General features: G+C 35.7%; 1 protein-coding gene across 1 annotated transcript; it reads right to left on the reverse strand.

Annotated features, from left to right (window-relative positions):
• Nucleotides 1-15,784: 15,784 nt before the first annotated feature.
• On the reverse strand, nt 15,785-16,711 carry LOC140322178 (olfactory receptor 1M1-like). Its single transcript, XM_072398784.1, has one exon. The coding sequence runs from the start codon at nt 16,709-16,711 to the stop codon at nt 15,785-15,787; it is 927 nt and encodes a 308-aa protein (XP_072254885.1).
• Between the last annotated feature and the right edge of the window lie 1,243 nt (nt 16,712-17,954).

Consider the following 17,954-nt stretch of genomic DNA (forward strand, 5'->3'; position numbering starts at 1 on the left):
CCTGGACCACAATCAGAAAATATAGGTTTTATTTTTTCCTTCTTTATGTTGTTCTCTTGCCTTTGCAGTGCTAGGTCACAGGTTCGAATCTTGGCCAGGACATTATTAGCAAGGATTCCTACAGGTACTCCAGTTTCCTCCTATATGCCAAAAACAAGTAGTTAGTTTTATTGGCTTCCCCTCAAAATTGGCTTTAGTTAATGACATATGATTATGGTGGGGGCATTAGATTTAGAGCCCCTCTGGAGGACAGTTAGTGGCATAACTATGAACTAAGTGCTGCATAATAGGTCACACTATATAAATGCTGGATATTAATATGATATGATTCTTTCATTTTAATAATAATGTGAGATTTGGATCATCAAAATATGGGCATATTTCAAATATACAGTATACAATCCCCAAACGTCCTCCTAACTCTCAGCAATTTTGGTCACACAACCAAGTTTAGTGGATTTGTAGTTTCAATAATTTTTATTAATTTTCATTTAAGTTAACAATATACAATTTCATCTTTGGTACACAAAAGTAAGATGGAAGGCACCTTGACAAATTCAGTTATGTCTAATCATTATCAGGTATTCATCAATTATTATTAACACCCTTAACATTCTCATTTGTCTTTTAAAATTGTCCTCATCCATTCATATTTATAATAATAATTTTTATCTTTTACTTTAAACCTTCTTAAAAGGGAGGAGCAAGAAAGAGAGGGACAAAACACATTAGTGGTTTTGAATTTAACTTGGAAAGTTAGTAGAAGGTTTCAAAAAAGTGGTTTAGGTACCATATTTTTATTTAAATAAAAAAAAACTACATGGTTTAAAAATGTTCTAAATTTCACTTGAGCTACGTTTTCACTCTCTCCTCTGAAATCTCCAGAAAATTTTGGCAACAATACCATCCTTGAGGCTTTGCTAATAACTTGTACATTTCACAAGTTAAAAAAGGAAAATAGTGAAAATACATGCAAAAAATAATTAATAGTGGAAAAAAGGCTCAATTTTCTCCAACTGTCAAGTGTCAATTGCCAAGCCCTATAAGATTTACCATGCAAAAATAGAACAACCAGAAAAGAAGGGCATTTTGGGAACAGTAATATATTTTACTGAAATCACTGGTTGAGGAATAGTTCTTTACTAGACAAATTGAACTCTAAACATGATGTGCCATGAAATATAATGTCGGATAAACGTTATAAAGAAGAGTTGTAATAAAACTTAGTTATCTCTTTTCCCGACTCATTTAACTGTGTGGCTTCTTCAGGGGAAGGTAGAGATTTTGGGCTATCTTAATACAAAATAGATGAACAATGACTGATATCAATACAGTTGTATATCAATACAATAAACCACAGATTACACATAACCAATTCTAAATTCTCTAAATTCCAATACGTGAAGTGGACAACCATATGTTAAACATAACAGACCAAATATTCAACCTGATTTGATTATCATCATGTTTAGAGTTCAGTTGAGCTTTGTCTAGTCTAGAACGTTTTTTTAACCAGCATCAATTTCACTAAAATACTTAATTGTTGCAAAAAATCCCTTCTTTTCTGGCTGTTCAAATAAAATATGTTTTTATGTCAATGTAAATTTCTCAATTATGCTCATTTCTATCCATCTTAATGGATCCTTGTCTACTGATGGTATTGCAAAAGTGTGGCAGAATAATGAAAACTGCAGACATCCACACCCCTCTGAAACATGCTCCAACTTTCTTCTGTTATGTTGTATTATTGATATCTCTATGTTATATATTGATGGATTTTGAGCAAGTGCAATCATTTTTCTGGACTTCCTTAAAATGTTCTTAATTTGCAGCCATAACATCTTAAGTTACAATATATTACTTTTTGATAATCGGGGTTGGCAGTATTTTTCCTATTCATTATTAGATTACAGCCGTCCTGTCTGCTAAAGTAATTTAAAACATTTATTAATGCTGAAAATTGCTGCTAATTTTACCTACAACTTGTTTCAAGTCTTTATTCCTCAGGCTGTATATAACTGGATTTAATAATGGGGTTAGTACAGTGTAGAGCAAAGACAGAAATTTAATAATGTTCAATGATTGGCCTCTTCTTGTGACTAAATACACAAAAAGTAAGGTACCATAGAAAATACACACAACCGTCAGATGAGAGCTGCGTGTTGAGAAAACATTATGTCTGCCAGTAATAGATGGAATTTCAAAAATGGCGGCTATTATATAAACATATGATACAATGATAAGAATAACTGGTTGTTGATGTTGTTTCCAGTTGAACAATGGTGGTGAAGGAGCAGGCGAGGTCGAGAATTGGGTGAAGATCACAGAAAAAATGATTGATAATATTGCAACCACAAAATTGTAACTTTGATATGGATATAGTAAAATTCAATCCAATGAGAAAACTTAAACTCCAACTTGAGATGACTGTTTTCCAGCAAAACCAATGGCTCATTAACACATTATAATGCAACGGCCTACAGATGGCCAAATACCGGTCATAGGACATAACGGTCAGAAGAAGACACTCCGAGGATTCAGAGACAGCAAAGAAATAAAATTGGGTGATACAATTGGAAATTGAAATAAAAGCAGCACTTTTCTTTAATAAAGCATGGAGCATGTTAGGAAGAACATTGGTTATTAGTAAGATGTCTGTTACAGAGAGCTGGGAGAGGAAGAAGTACATGGGAGAATGGAGGGATTTGCTGTAGGACACCAATGTGATGATCAGGAGGTTTCCACATATTGCCATACAATAAAATAAAAGGAATAGGAAAAATAACAAAAATGTTAATTTTTTCGGAGCCTAAGAGGTCGATCGCTGTAATCCTGGTTTTATTTTGTTCATCCATAACCTAAGCATAGAACATACATTTTTTAAAGTAGGTTTGGCATAGCAATGAAAAAGATTTGAGCTGCAATATAATGAGGTTGGTGACGGGGGTTAATAAAGAAAGGAAGGAAGGAAAGTGTATGCCTGAAAATAATATAAAAAAAGGGTAAATTCGATTGTTAGATGGCTTTGTGACTTCCTAAGTTGTGCCTCATCTATTCCAAGTTGGGTGGATCCAATGGACCTGATTTAATAAGGTTCCTCTAGACCGGAGAAAATAGACTATCATGATAGACTAACCTGTGCAATACAGCAAACATGGAATTAGATTTTGCCCAGGACTGAAAACATTTGCCAAACGATAGCAAATGATTTTAGGAAATCCATTTCAGGTTTTTTGGATCATCCATGACTGACTATTTCTCCAGCCTAGGAGAGCTTTGATAACTTAGGCTTAATGCGGCAATAAGTAACTTATTTGCAAAATTCATTAACACAAAATAGTGTACAAAGTGTAAATTCTTAGCAATCAGATTCTTTCTCATTGCAGGGAATTTAGTATTTTTACCCATGGGTTTAAGTGTCTAACATATTGCTAATTAAAAGCATATAAAACAAACTTAGGTTGAAGTTTTCTAAAAGGAACAAAATGATCATTTGTTGATCAAATTGTGGATGCTTGGAAAATAAATGTTACCACTGCAATTTTTTACTCTAAAAATATTTTTGAGCTCATAAAAACATTGAAAGCATAAAACATAGTTTCATTTGTTTATTTCAGCAACAACACAAAACAACACAAAAAACTTTTTCTTATCAAAATGTTTATTATCATAGATTTTTTTGGTTGTTTTTATAGGTTAGCAGAATAAAATATATGAGATACGGGGAGTACAAATTGCTTCTTCATATTTTCATGGGATTTATAATAATTGATGTTTGGGGAAAATACTTTTAAATGTTTATTTTTCCCTTAGTGGAAGGTTTTTAACTAATTCTCCTACATAAATAAAAAATGTAGTTTTATTTTATTACTTATTTATTTATATTACTTATTTTATTTTATTTATATTATTAATCCAAAATTTCTATATTTTCTGGATTATTCAACTCAATTCTATTAGACTGTTGTCTCTTGTGGTCTGAGATGTGACCCCTTTATTTTGATCACAATTACTTTTTACAGTCGTGTAACTAGTAACAATGTATTGTATTACCAAAAAGGCAACCAGAAGCGTAGTGAGAAATTTCATGCAAAACTCATTTTAAGGAATGGTACTTTTTGCTGAGTATGGATGAGCGAGAATGCCGCAAAAATTTCTTCGAACTTCCGATGAGTCCACAAAATTTCAGCGAACTGATTTGGTGGGCCATTCGGAAGTTCCAGGAAATCAGTACAGGAGGATTTCCAGGGCTGCATTCATTCATGCAGCCCTGGGAATCCTCCTGTGTGCAATCTCCAGCACTAGAGGCTATTTAACAACTAGTGCTCGGTGATCGCAGTGGATTTCCATGGCTGCATTCATTCATGCAGCCCTGGGAATCCTGTGTGCGATCCCCGGCACTAGAGGTTAAATGGGCACACGTCTCCCCATTCAAAACCTCTAGTGCTCTCTGATTGGATGAGGAAAGGAAAATCCTGATGACGGTGGAACTTCGGATTGGCCCACCAAATCAGTTCGCTGAAATTTTGGTTGTGGAAAGAATACTGTGAATGCCTATAAGTCTACTGAATGATTAAAAAAGATTGCCAAAGCGTAATTCTGGTCTAGGCAGCGTCCAAGTAGCAGATCAGAATAGCAATAGAGTACAACACAGAATAACAATGTAGCTGGAGCAAAGTCACAGAACCAGCCACCAATACTGCTAAGGCTAAAATAGCCTCTTCCCTTTAATTAGATCCTACTTCTTGTGCTATGGCAGTGTGTGCATGACACATACATGTGAACCCAGGGCCAGGAGAGAGGGCAGCTCAACTGGGCAGACAGGCACAGGATCCCACAGTATGGTCCAAGGGGGTAACACCACAGGGTCTGACAATTAGTGTGACAGCATACTAGGCATGACAAAAAACTTTAAGCAAAGAGCAAACCTTCTGGAATAAAATATCGCATAGTGGTTGATGTGATATGGTTTTGGGGTCTGAATTCTGCATTACATGTAAGTGCACTTGATGAGAACGTGAAGCCATTTGTCCAATGGTTAGGATGGAATGAATCTTTTACCCTTGATAATAATTCAAAGCACACTAGCAAATTCAACAGTTGGTGGTTCAAAATGAAGAAATGGAGTTATAGACTGACCTAGGTAAAGACTTAATCTGACCCTTTTGCTGAAGGGGAGGGCAGTTTGATTTTTATTTTACGGGAGAGAAAGTGGAACACAACAAGGAATGGGTGGATTGGGGGTTTCTACATATAAAATGGTTTGTTACTGAGGAAGCAGTCATGACTGCAAAATGCATAAAACATAAAATGTTATATAATAAGACAATCAAATCAATGATTGCATAACGATAAACATAAAGGAAATAGTATGCTTTATGAGTTTTGGTAACAAATAATTGATATGATATTAATCAAATATTTATTGATAAGTAGTTTATACCTTTTAATCTTCATTAATGAATGTATTATTTAAGAGAATGCAATTTTAAAATGTTTTTGGCATAGGTGGCTATGACTTGATTCAGGTCGTTATTCCTCAGGCTGTATATAATAGGATTTAACAGTGGGGTGGGCACAGTGTATAAGAATGATGGGAGTTTAGTAACGTTCAATGACTGTACACTTCTAGGTACCAAATACACACAAAATACAGTACTATAATAGATTGAAACAACAATCAGGTGGGAACTGCATGTTGACATAACTGCTAAAAATGGTGGCTAAAATATAAACATATGATACAATGATAACAACAAATGGGATGAGTCCAAAAACTACGGTAATGATGGAACTAATAGTTGAATGGAGCAGGAGAGTTGGTGGTGGTATTAGAGCAGGAGAGTTGTAGGATTGTGTGAAGCTCACAGAAAAAAATTATCAATAACATCAAGAACATCACATGCTAATAAGATATGTGATATGGAGAGCTGGGAGAGGAAGAAGTACATGGGAGAATGGAGGGATTTGCTGTAGTAAACCAGTGTGATGATCCGGAGGTTTCCGCATATTGTCACACAATAAAACGAAAAATAAAAAATAAAAAATACCAAAAATGTTATAGTGTGTGGGGTCTGAATCCTCAAAAGGCAGATTTTAGTAATTCTTGTCTTTTTCATAACCTAAGCATAGGACAGAAATTATTTTAAATCATGTTCAACCAATAGAATATGGATTTGATAGGGTAATTGGAAAACAGATGGTAAACAGAAAGAACAAAATGCTTTATTGATAAAAAAAAGAAAAAGAAAGAACAGAAAGAAAAGTGGGAAATGGGAAAAGTTGGAGAGGAAGAAAAAGGGAATAAAAAGAGGAAAAGAAAAGAAATAAAAATAAGAAGAATGAGCAAGGAATGTTAAAGGAACTAGAAATGGGAAGATGAAGAGTCAAGAAGAACCCGTGTCGAAAGGAGGAAGAGTAAGAAAGAATAAAATGGCAGAGAAGAGGAAGAAAGAAAAATAGGAGAAGGTTAGAAGAAATGGTGAGATGATGAGTAAGGAAAACGCATTGGAAGGAGGAAGCGTTAAAAAAAACAAACTTAGAAGAGAATAAATATGAAAGAAGGAATGGGAAGAGAGAGTAAAAACAAAGGAGTGGCAAAAAACAAGAAGGAAGAAAAAATAGGAAAAGAAAGTAAGAAAGATTGGAAGAATGATTGGAAAGAGTAAGAGTAAGCAAGAAGGAAAGAACTGAGTACAAAGAGGAAAGAGTACAAAAATAAACTAAAAAAGGAAGAAGAAATAGGAAGAGAAAAGGGAAAAATGAATAAAGGGGAAGACAATGGATCTGGTCCAGGATTATAAACATTTACTAACAAATACATTTGATAGATCCATACGTTGTATAGATCCATAATCCATAAATATGAGGATAGAAGGAATGGGAAAATAAAAAGATAGGAAGATTTATTGATAGGAGAGAGGAAAGAAGAAAAATAAGAAAAAAAAGAAGAAGGAATATGAGGAGAAAGAGAAAGGAAAAACAATTGGAAAAAGAAACATTATGGAGAGGAAGAGTAAGGAAGACAAACTGGGAGGAAAATAAGGATAAAACAAGGAATGGGAAAAGAGAGTAGGAAAGAAGCAGTTGGAGAACTAAGAAGAAGGAAAGAGGAATGGGAATAGAGAGTTAGGAAGAAGAAAAGGGAAATAATTGTAAGAAATATTGGAAAGAGAGAGACTAACAAAAGAATGAATGGGAAAAGTGCAAGGCATGAACTAAAAGAGAAAGAAAAAGTAATAGTAAAAGAAAGAAAAAGAAATGAGGAAAGAAAAATAAAAAGATTAAATGGGAAGAAAAAGTGAGAAACAGGGAATGGAAAAGAGAAAGCAAAGAAGGAGGAATGGGAAGAGATGGTTTGCCATGTAAATGTTGAATTTTCTGATCATAGATTATTGTGCCAGTTTTGATTGGTTATCGAAATAAAATATATTAGCTATGGGGAGTACAAATGGCTTATTCATATTTTCTTGGCATTTATAGTAACTGATGTAAGGGGAAATTATTTTTTACATTTTTTATTTTCGTGAATGGTTTATTAACTATTTCTCAGAATTCCCGTTTTCTGGATAACTCACATTGGTTTCTATTAGATTCTCAGCTCTTGAAAAGAGTGCTGCTTTCATTCAATGTTTGCAAAAGCCTTTTTGTGGCTTCTGTACATTCCTCGATAATGGGATGGGCCTGGTATGAATTTGCATTGAAGAGTATGTCAGATCAAAAAAAAAACAACATATGCAGTACATTTCTGCAACACTTATATACAAATTTCCTAATGTTTTTCCCCTGCAATTACACTTGTCTGCCAGAAATGTACCCCATTGCTAGTTTTTAAAACATAGTGCCTATAAAGTATAGGATCAGCCCTGTCCGGGAGCATTTTAATAAACTATTTAATCCCTCCTCTATCCCTTATGTCCACAGCATTGCACCATGATGGAATCTTAGAGGAATGTATACATGTAAAAGGCACCTACAAATACATTTTACTGCCATGTAATCAGAATTACGACGCTCCAATGTATCACCAGAAATGTTTCCAGAAGTGGCAACTGGAAGCTTAGTATCAAAAATTGCACACATACCTTATTCTAAGGGATTGCATTTTTCCTTTACAAAGGCCCTAGACATAGCATTGCCACACACCCAGGTGAGTGGTGTCAGCCCCTGTATTACCCCCAATTCTTATTTTCCTTTAAATTTAACAAACTATTCAATTTATATGAAAAATATATACATGAGCTGTACATTTTATGTTTGTTGTGTTCTCCTGTGAAGAAATAGACATAAAAGAATAGAACTATGAAACCTTTATTAGATACACCCAACAGGAAATATAAATATAAACAATGGAACAATTATTAAGAGACGCTTATCTGACCGATACCGTGTTATGCACCACCACAGTATATTACGACCCTGTCTATACTCTCTCCGACGTTGTTGCTTGCAGAAGCAAGAAGGTCACAGAATTAGTTGTCCTCCCTCTGCTTAGCAGTTTGCAGCATCCTCAGCTTCCCTTTAGCTTTGCAGCCTGTTATGTACCTTCTCAGCATCCCCAGCACACATTGAGGCTGTGAACAGCTGAAGAGGACTTTAGGAGCAGATCAGTTCCTGTATGCTGCCAGGACCAACCTTTGTGACTCCAACTTTGATTTGTCTTTAGGCTTGAATACCTCGTCTGGTGGATTGATTAGCCGTGTATGACCTCTGACTTTGTATACTGGACTTTCCTCTGCTGGAATCTACTCTACTGCGTTATCTTTGGGCTCCTGGTCCTCTGTCAGTCCTTTCCCAGATGTCATTCTTTGTGCACAGAAGTCCTGGGGGCAACCATATGCTGAGATGGTGCAACTAGCCTCCAAAGGATGAGTGGGGGGCTTGCTTTAGGAGAAGAGTGCTGCATTAGATTGAGGGTCTGGTGTTGGGTAAACACTAGTGCCAGACCAGCACCTCACAACAATCTGCTTTTTTTTAAGTAGGAAGAAAGATACAGTTAGAAAAAGTAATACAATGCAAATAGTATAAATTTACATAAGGATAATATAACACAATTAGACGATAAAACACTAGAAACCAAAAGCTTTTGGGCCCTGACCATTACACCTTGTGGCTCACTGGCTGGGAGAAAGAGGATGGTGGGTAGTTTTCATCTAGATTTCTCACATATGCATGCTGAGCGTCTCCAGAAATTTTGGGCGAATTTTTTTCCTTTAAATAATATATATTTAAATTAATATTTTAATACGTTCAGTTCTGGTTCCTGGGTCCAAGGGCTTTGTGTAGCTTTGGGTTAGATAAAACCATAATTTCCAGATCCCTATTTTACCTGTTTTCTAGACCTTAATAATTTGTTTCAGCTGTTCACAGGCCTTCTATATGTGAGCTGTATGATGTTTAGGACTTTCTTTCTGGCTTTTTCTCCTCCTGGGTAACCATTCAAAAAATGAAGAAAGAAAAGAGGCTTTTTTGGCATAATCAAGTACAATTTACTTATCAATTATTATTAGAGATTACAGATTGTTTGAATATGTCATATTGCTACATATTACAGAATCTGTCATATACTTTCATAAAGACTATCCAATGTTTTAAATGAGTAACATGTCTCGGGCTGACGTGTTTCACCTTATTGGCTTCCTCAGGGGAGGGCAGAGACTTGAATAAGGGAACTAAGTTATCAAAAGAAAAATATGCAGTAAATTTAAGGTAATTGTATAACACTGCTAACCCAGAATGTCAAGAAAAGATATGTCTAAAAAAGGCTATAAAAAGGCTGACTGCAAACACAAAGCTATAAAGGTACATACTCTGCCTGCTTTTCTATAGAACCCATTAGTAGGCTTTGTGTTTGGGTTTCGACCCATGTCAAATTGGACCTAAAACATCAATCATTCAACCTGCAGCAAATATTGAACATCTCTGATGTCAGTAACTCGGACAATAATAGGTACATTGAACATGGTGCTTCTCATTGTCCATTGGCTGGATTCCCTGAACCATATGTTACACCTGTCAATGGCATTTATAGCATACAGCTCAGTGAATTAACTTGGAAAATATTGACAGGCACAACATACTGTGCTCCCGTTAATCCCTTTCAGTAGCCTTTGATTTTGGCTACCAATTCAACCCAAACATTCAATTCAAGTAAACTGTTGGAGAACTAGAGATATATTGAAGCAACGCTTCTACTTCCTACATTGAACTGACTTGGCAAATAAAAGTGCCATACAAATCTGTTTTTTGTACCTTTCTCATTTAACATTTTAGGTTTTCAGGCCTTATTTTCAGAAACATAGTGTGGCCATGTTCAGTAGACCTCAATGATAACTTGGAACAATTAAACTGACATGCGTAACAGAGAGAGAAATAAAGTTACAATATATCTGAAAACTTTTTTTTACAATTTGTAATATATAGATGTAGCAAACTGTTTTCAATGCTATATTTAAGAGAACAGAACCAAATAGGATTCTATTGGTATATTATTACAAGTATATTGTTGAAGTGTTTGCATTCATTTTAGGCTATTTGTACATTTCTATGGCTAAAGTAATTGATGGACACCAGTTTGCCTATTTTATCTACAACTTGTTTCAGCTCTTTATTTCTTAAGCTGTATATAATAGGGTTCAGCAATGGTGTGACAACAGTGTATAGTAATGACACAAATTTACTAATATTCCATGTTTGTCCTGTTCTTGGTACCAAATAAACACAAAGTATGGTACCATAAAAAATAGAGACAACAGTCAGGTGTGAGCTGCATGTCGAGAAAGCTTTTTGTCTCCCAGTTAGAGATGGGATTTTAAAAATGGTTATTATAAAATAAAAATAGGAAAGAATGATGAGAAAAAATGGGATGACACCCAAAATGACACTTATCGATGTGGCCTCTATATGAACAATGGTGGTATCGGAGCAGGAGAGCTGTAGGATTGGTTCAAGATCACAGTAAAAGTGGTCAATAATATTGGGTCCACAAAACTGTAATGCTGGTAATGTTAAAATATAAATCAGTACTGGTAAAAAACTCAAACTCCAACTTGTGATAATTGTTATCCAAGAAAGCTGGTAGCTCATTATCATAGTATAATGGAATGGTCTACAGATGGCCAAATACCGGTCATAAGACATCAATGTCAGGAGAAGACTCTCCAAGCTTTCAGAGGCAGCGAAGAAGCAGAACTGAATAATGCACTGATAAATAGATAACATTGTAGGCTTCTCCATTAAAAAACCATGGAGCATATTGGGAAGAATAACGTTGGATATCAGGATATCAGATACAGCGAGCTGGGAGAGGAAGAAGTACATGGGAGCACGGAGGAATCTACTGTAGGACACCAATGTGATGATTAGGATGTTTCCACATAATGTCACGCAATAAATTATAAGAAAAAGGAAAAAGACCAGAAGTGTTATACTTTGTGGAGTCTGAAAACCTAAAAGGTGGATTGCAGTAATTATAGTTACATTTTTATTATCCATAACCTAAACAAGACAGGAAGGATGGAAGCAATATTTTAGACAAAACAATAAAAAAAAGTTATCATTAACACATTTTAAAACCCACCCAAGGGCAATATCAACCTCAAGCTTATCCATTCCTCCTACATCCTTGGCATGCAATTACCTGCTGATATTATTTGAGGTACCTTTAGAAGCTTTAGGTTTAACCATCATCCGTGTTCCTCACCATTGTTTCTTTAAGGAGCCATAGCCCAATGATCTACTCTGAGAGTAATCAGTTTAATCTTCCTGGCAATATCTGCCTCTGTAGGCTTCAATGGACCATGGTAGGAGACTAGTTTCATCTTCCCAACATTGGGCCTAATTTTTTAGGGCTCTCCAACAAATGAGAAGATGGACTATCATGAAAGAACCTGGGTGATCCAGCAAACCTGGAAGGTATCTGGTCCAGGATTGAAAACATTTGCCAACTAATATCAAATGATTTTTAAGAAATCTATTCCCAGTTTGTTTGATCGCCCAGGTTCTCCCATGATAAATAATCTTCTCCAGTATTAGAGAGCCTAAATAAATCAGGCCGATTAGCTGCCTCTGTAGTTTTTAATTGACCTAGTCGCTGGTGGACTAATTTCATCTTCCCAACATTATCTGCCTCTGTGGTCTTCAATGTACCTGTATAATGGACAGTCATATGGAAGTGTCCATGATGGAAAATCAGTATGATTTAGGACCTAAAATGCCACATGACTGGTTTAAGTAAAAATTTTGGGCATTTTTATTTATATAATTTAGGAACTAAGGAAGAAAGAAATAATTTAGGCATTGTCATTAATAAAATGTACACAAATAATAAATTATTTTTAAATGAATAAAACAAATACAATATTTGGGAATTCAGAAGTTTTGTATTGTACTATACACATTACTGACATGAAGCACAAATATTTTTATGTTAGTGAGGAATATATAGATAATAATAAATAAGTGATAAATATGAGCAAAATCTTGTATGAGTCTGCAAAAAATCCAGAATGTTTTACCTGAGTTTTAGTACAAAGCCTAACATTTGATTTATGCATAAAAAAGATATAACAACAATTACACTATAATACAGTAATCAATAATCAAGAGACATTCAGTAGATCCAAAAATGCCTTGCCTGCAAAATATAAAATTATCTGATGCCACATAAACTCTCTGTAGCTTTTATAAGCACCAAATGAAATAAATTGAACAACTGGGAGTTAGAACCGCTTCATACTTTCATGGGATCCAATAACACCCATAAACAAATAAGGTATCTTGGGATTATTTTGTATGTAGTCTATCTGTGTTTAACTATTTATTAGCAAAAAGTCAATCCATTATTAATACTATGCATCTTTTCAATACATGCATATATACATATCCTTTAAAGACCTTTCAATATAAAAAAAAGAGGTCAGAGACTGAAATCCTTGCTATAGGAGATGGTCAGAGATGGTCAGGTTCCTAATTGCAGAAGGAACAAGATGCAGTAAAATATTCTCAATCTGACCCCTAGATAACAGCTGGCATTGATGACAGTTTAGGCAATGCAGCTGCTATGACAACTATCATCAATGACAGCAATAACAGCATTGCTGCTCAATGACAGCTGACATGATCCTACTGCCTACTATATCTGTCAAACACAGGAACAGTACTGTTGGATTAAAGTTTGCTCAAGTTCAATAATTAGGTCAGAACAGTTTAGTTTCGTGACTGACTAAGCTCTGATCAGAACTATCCAACGACAACTTGTATTCAGTGGGTTTACGAATGCAAAGTGCTATGTCTAAGCCAGCTAAAAAGTCAAGGGAGATTAAGAGGCTATCTCCTGATTGGCAGGCAGGAGGGGCGATATCGATTAAACCCGAAAAAGCAGGCTCACCCGAGGTCAGAACTGCCGGCATGTGCAAGAGAAAGAGCAAGGAGTTAAGTGTGACACAAATAAACAGTGATAAAAAATGCAGTCAGTTACAGTAAAGTATGACCCTGCATCCATGATCAATAGGAAAAATAAAAACTTTGTCTCATTTGCTGGTGGGAGGAGTTAGTTTTCAATGGTCTATGGGTAAAATAGTGCCCCAGCATTGGTGTCAATAGAAAGAATGGTACCCCGGCATTGAGTCCTTGTGCCACAGCAGTTGTAGCTCTTGGCTTTGTGTATGCTCCATGTCCTGCACTACTCCTTTTGGCGACATCAGCAATGGGACTGTACAGTGCAGGAACATCCACCACCTGCTGCCATCAGTGGTTCCTTGCCTTATGGGCCATGGTTTACAAAGGAAAAGAGTCCCACGTATAGTTATTTAACCTATGTAACTATTCCGTGGTTTATAGGTTGGGGAGGGTTGTAAAGTAAGTAACCTTCTTCTAACATCTAGTAACATTAGGGGGAAATGGGGAAAATGTAATAGGGTGACAAAATGTGTCACTCTGTGGACAGGACAGCCTTAGATGGACATTCATTTTTAAATCAACTTTAATGCTGGGTTCACATATACAATGACACACTCTGATTTTTTTTCTACCTGGTGTAGTTCAGTAACACCTAGGTCTTGTTCCATCCTAAACCCAGATAGATAGAAGAGAAGAAAAAGGCCCATTTGTCCACCCCTCACTGGACAGTGTAAGGAGCAGATTAATCAGCTCATCTTTATGTCTTTTTTTGATCAACAAGATTTTTGCACCCTTTCCTGGGAATGGTTAAAGAGTATTATGTAGCCCTTAACTCACTTCCCCAAGTAAATCTATGAATATCTGGGGGACCCCTATTTAAATAGATTCTAAATTAGCTCCCAAATTCCAAATAGGCTGACTCCCCAACAAAGAAGGTTATAATGTAGGGATGAAGTCCTCTCCTTCACCAAGGCCCTTGCCGCCATTGAAAGCAGGCAGCGGTCTGGTTTAGCCAAAGGGAAAGGGGCTACATGTTTTTTGCTCCCTTCCTTTTTTTGGCAAACTGGATTTCAGACGTTTTATGGACAGGAAAGGGGGACCAAGGTTATTAAAGGGTTTGTTTTCAATATCAGTGAGAACTCTGATATTGGAACCAGAACTTTTGCCTCTGCCCTTAGCTTCGTTGGGATTCATATTCAGCAACCCAAATATTGAGGTCAATACTGGGAAACTGTCTGCAAACCGAAGAGAGGCAAATTCAAGCGACCACACTAGCAACGACTCTACTTTTGCTGCCCGGTTAGAGAAAGAGGAGAAATACAGGATCTACTTGCAGGATTATCATATATTAAAATGTCATTGAACCTCGGAAACAACACCAGCTAATAAGAATGCATGATGACAAAGTGGCAAAACTGTAAAGTTGTATGGAGAGAAGGGGTTGCAGAGCAGGATACCAATTCTCACATTGATGATTATATTCACCAATCCCCTAAATTTGATAATGTCTCTGGGATTTTAGAGGTTCCCAGATGAACGTTAACATGAATTCACATATAAAAATTACAATTTAAACTAGACAATAGATATCTAAAACAAAGCACAGTATGCACCCAACTTGTTTTCACAATAATCCAACATGTTAATATTGTTTCTCCATTAACAGTGATTAACTGTTGTCTCTTTGCGCGTTTCACCACCAAGCTTCATCAGAAGAACTTTTTACAGAGATTTCATCTTGATTAAATTTTAAAAAGCAATGGTCTCATATTCCTTAAATTGAAACTTTCATTTTTGATTTGTACAACAATTCCACATCCACAGGTGATTATTGTAGTGCAACTAAGACACAATCCCCTAACGAGGTACAAGATTCTACATTGAAACCACCATTGTGTATAATGAAACATTTATTTGATAATTATTGAAACATGGGGGGGGGGGCCTTTTGCTTTATTATCCACTAAACTGTGCATGTAAAAGCTTTATACCCCCTATAAATTTAACCACACTTTTCAGGACAAGAGGCAAAACGCCAGTGAAGTGCAGTTAAGAGAGAAATGTGTTAGGTATTCACAACATGATTGCAAGTACAATACATGGTTCATAAAAACACTTATATAAACAAAAAATACGAAGTGTCAGTTATGACGCGTTTCGCTATTCAGCTTCTTCAAGGAGGGAGATAATATTAGCACATTTACCAATGGCAAGTTATCATCCGGGTGAGGGGGTTGCAGAGCAGTATGCTAATATGACAGCCTTTTTTATTGCTTGGATGTGTTTATTATATAAACAGTCATAATTTATTATTTTAATTGTTTTATTGTATTATTTTACCCATGAGTAACAACTTTAACAACATTTATTTCTATTTCAATTTACTTTAAAATGTATTTCTATTGTTTTGCAAACTCAAAAAGTTGTTGATGAGTTTTTCTATAACTTTTTTCAAGTCTCTGTTCCTCAGGCTGTATATGATAGGATTCATCGATGGAGTGACAATGGTGTACAATAATGAAAAAAATTTACTAATACTTCTTGTTTGTCCATCACCGGGTACCAAATATGTACAAACCATTGTACCATAATAGGTGGAGACAACGGACAGCTGGGAGCTGCATGTTGAGAAACCTTTTTGTCTGCCCGTAATAGATGGGATATTAAAAATGGCAACTATAATATAAACATATGATACAATGATGACGAAGAATGGAATTATAACTAAGACACCACCAACCAATGTTACTTCAAGTTCAACAATGGTGGTATCAGAGCAGGAGAGTTCCAGAATTGGATGAAGATCACAGAAATAGTGGTCAATTATATTAAGGCCACAAAAGTCTAATTGTGAGAGGATTAAAGTGTGACACAATTCTATTGAAATGCTTAAAATCCAAAATGTTAAAATGGTCATCCAACAAAGCCGATGGCTCATTATAGAGCTATAATGCAAAGGTTTGCAGATGGCCAAATATCGTTCGTAAGACATCACAGTTAGTAGAAGACACTGCGAAGCTTCTGAGATGGCAAAGAAAAGAAACTGAATGAGGCAACCGCAAAGTGAGATAATGGTTTCTTTAACCAAAACAGCATGGAGCATGTTGGGAAGAATATCAGTCACTATTATTATATCCGATACAGAGAGCTGGGAGAGGAAGAAGTACATGGGGCAATGGAGGGATTTGCTGTACGATACCAATGTGATGATCAGAAGGTTTCCACATATCGTCACACAATATACTATAAGAAAAAGAAAAAGAACCACAAATCTCATGCTAGGATAAATCTGAAATCCCAAAAGGTGAATCATGGTGATTCGTGTTATATTTTTTTCATCCATTTGTTAAAAATAGCACATTAAAAATGTGTGTTATACTGTAACCACCTCAAATGTCTTTCCTTAAATATAATAAAAATGGGCATGTAAAAGCTAACTTTTCTTTTCCTATTTACATGAGTAGAAAATGTTCAAATTATTAAGTAATTTGCAAAGTCTCTGAACATGGTAATGTCACCAACATAGCTGGGGAAAGGGTCAGTAGGGAGGACATATCCAAAGTGAAAGTATATTTTTTAAAGCTAGTTGGTTTGCTGTAAATGAAAATTAAATTATTGTTGTTTTTAAAGTCACCAGTAAAACTAAGATTGAAGTAAAATGATAAAGAAAGAAAACAATGAGGAAGGATAGAGATAGGACGAGAGAATACATGATGTGCTCTATGTTCTCTTCTAATGAAGATTTGCAGGAATGTTAATGGGCAAGCTGCATTCTGGTTGTTATACTCTAAAGGTCCACACTGCAATGTTTTTATTTTAATTACTCAATAATGCATTTCTCCTTTACTTAAACATTTTTTTTACTTATACATGTAGTCATCAATTAAAAACACAGATAAATACTTACATCCGGCCTGATTTATATAAGCTGAGAAGCTTTAGAATATTAAGGGTGAACTTTGGTGATCCAGCAAACCTAGAATGATTCTGGTCCAGGACTAAACATATTTCCGAGATATTATCAAACGGCTTTAAAAAAATCCATTCCAGGTTTCCTGGATCACTCAGGACAGTTTATTTTATCCAGACTTGGAGAACTTTTATAAATCAACCTGATTTTGTACAATATGTATTGAAATTCTTTCCACCCAGATCTTCTGCCCTATCAGAGCCTTGATTTTCTTTCTTTGATGATATTATTACACAGTATTTATATAGCACCATCATATTATGCAGTGCTGTACAAAGTCCATAGTAATGTCACTAACTGTTCCTCAAAGGAGCTCACAATCTAATGTCCTTACTATAGTCATAAGTCATTAATGTAGTCTAAGATCAATTTAGGGAGAAGCTAATTAACCTAACTGCATGTTTTTGGGAGGAAACCCACACAGACAGGGGGAGAACCTGCATCGCCATGCAGATAGTGTCCTTGCTGGGATTTGAACCTAGGAGCAAGCGCTGCAAAGGCCAAAGTGCTAACCCCTGAGCCACCGTACTGCTCGAGGTGAGTAACCTATGACAAGGTTTCACTGTAAATTTCCCAGGTACTAATG

This window comes from Pyxicephalus adspersus, chromosome 2, assembly GCF_032062135.1.
Source record: "Pyxicephalus adspersus chromosome 2, UCB_Pads_2.0, whole genome shotgun sequence".
Taxonomy (NCBI): Eukaryota; Metazoa; Chordata; class Amphibia; order Anura; family Pyxicephalidae; genus Pyxicephalus; species Pyxicephalus adspersus.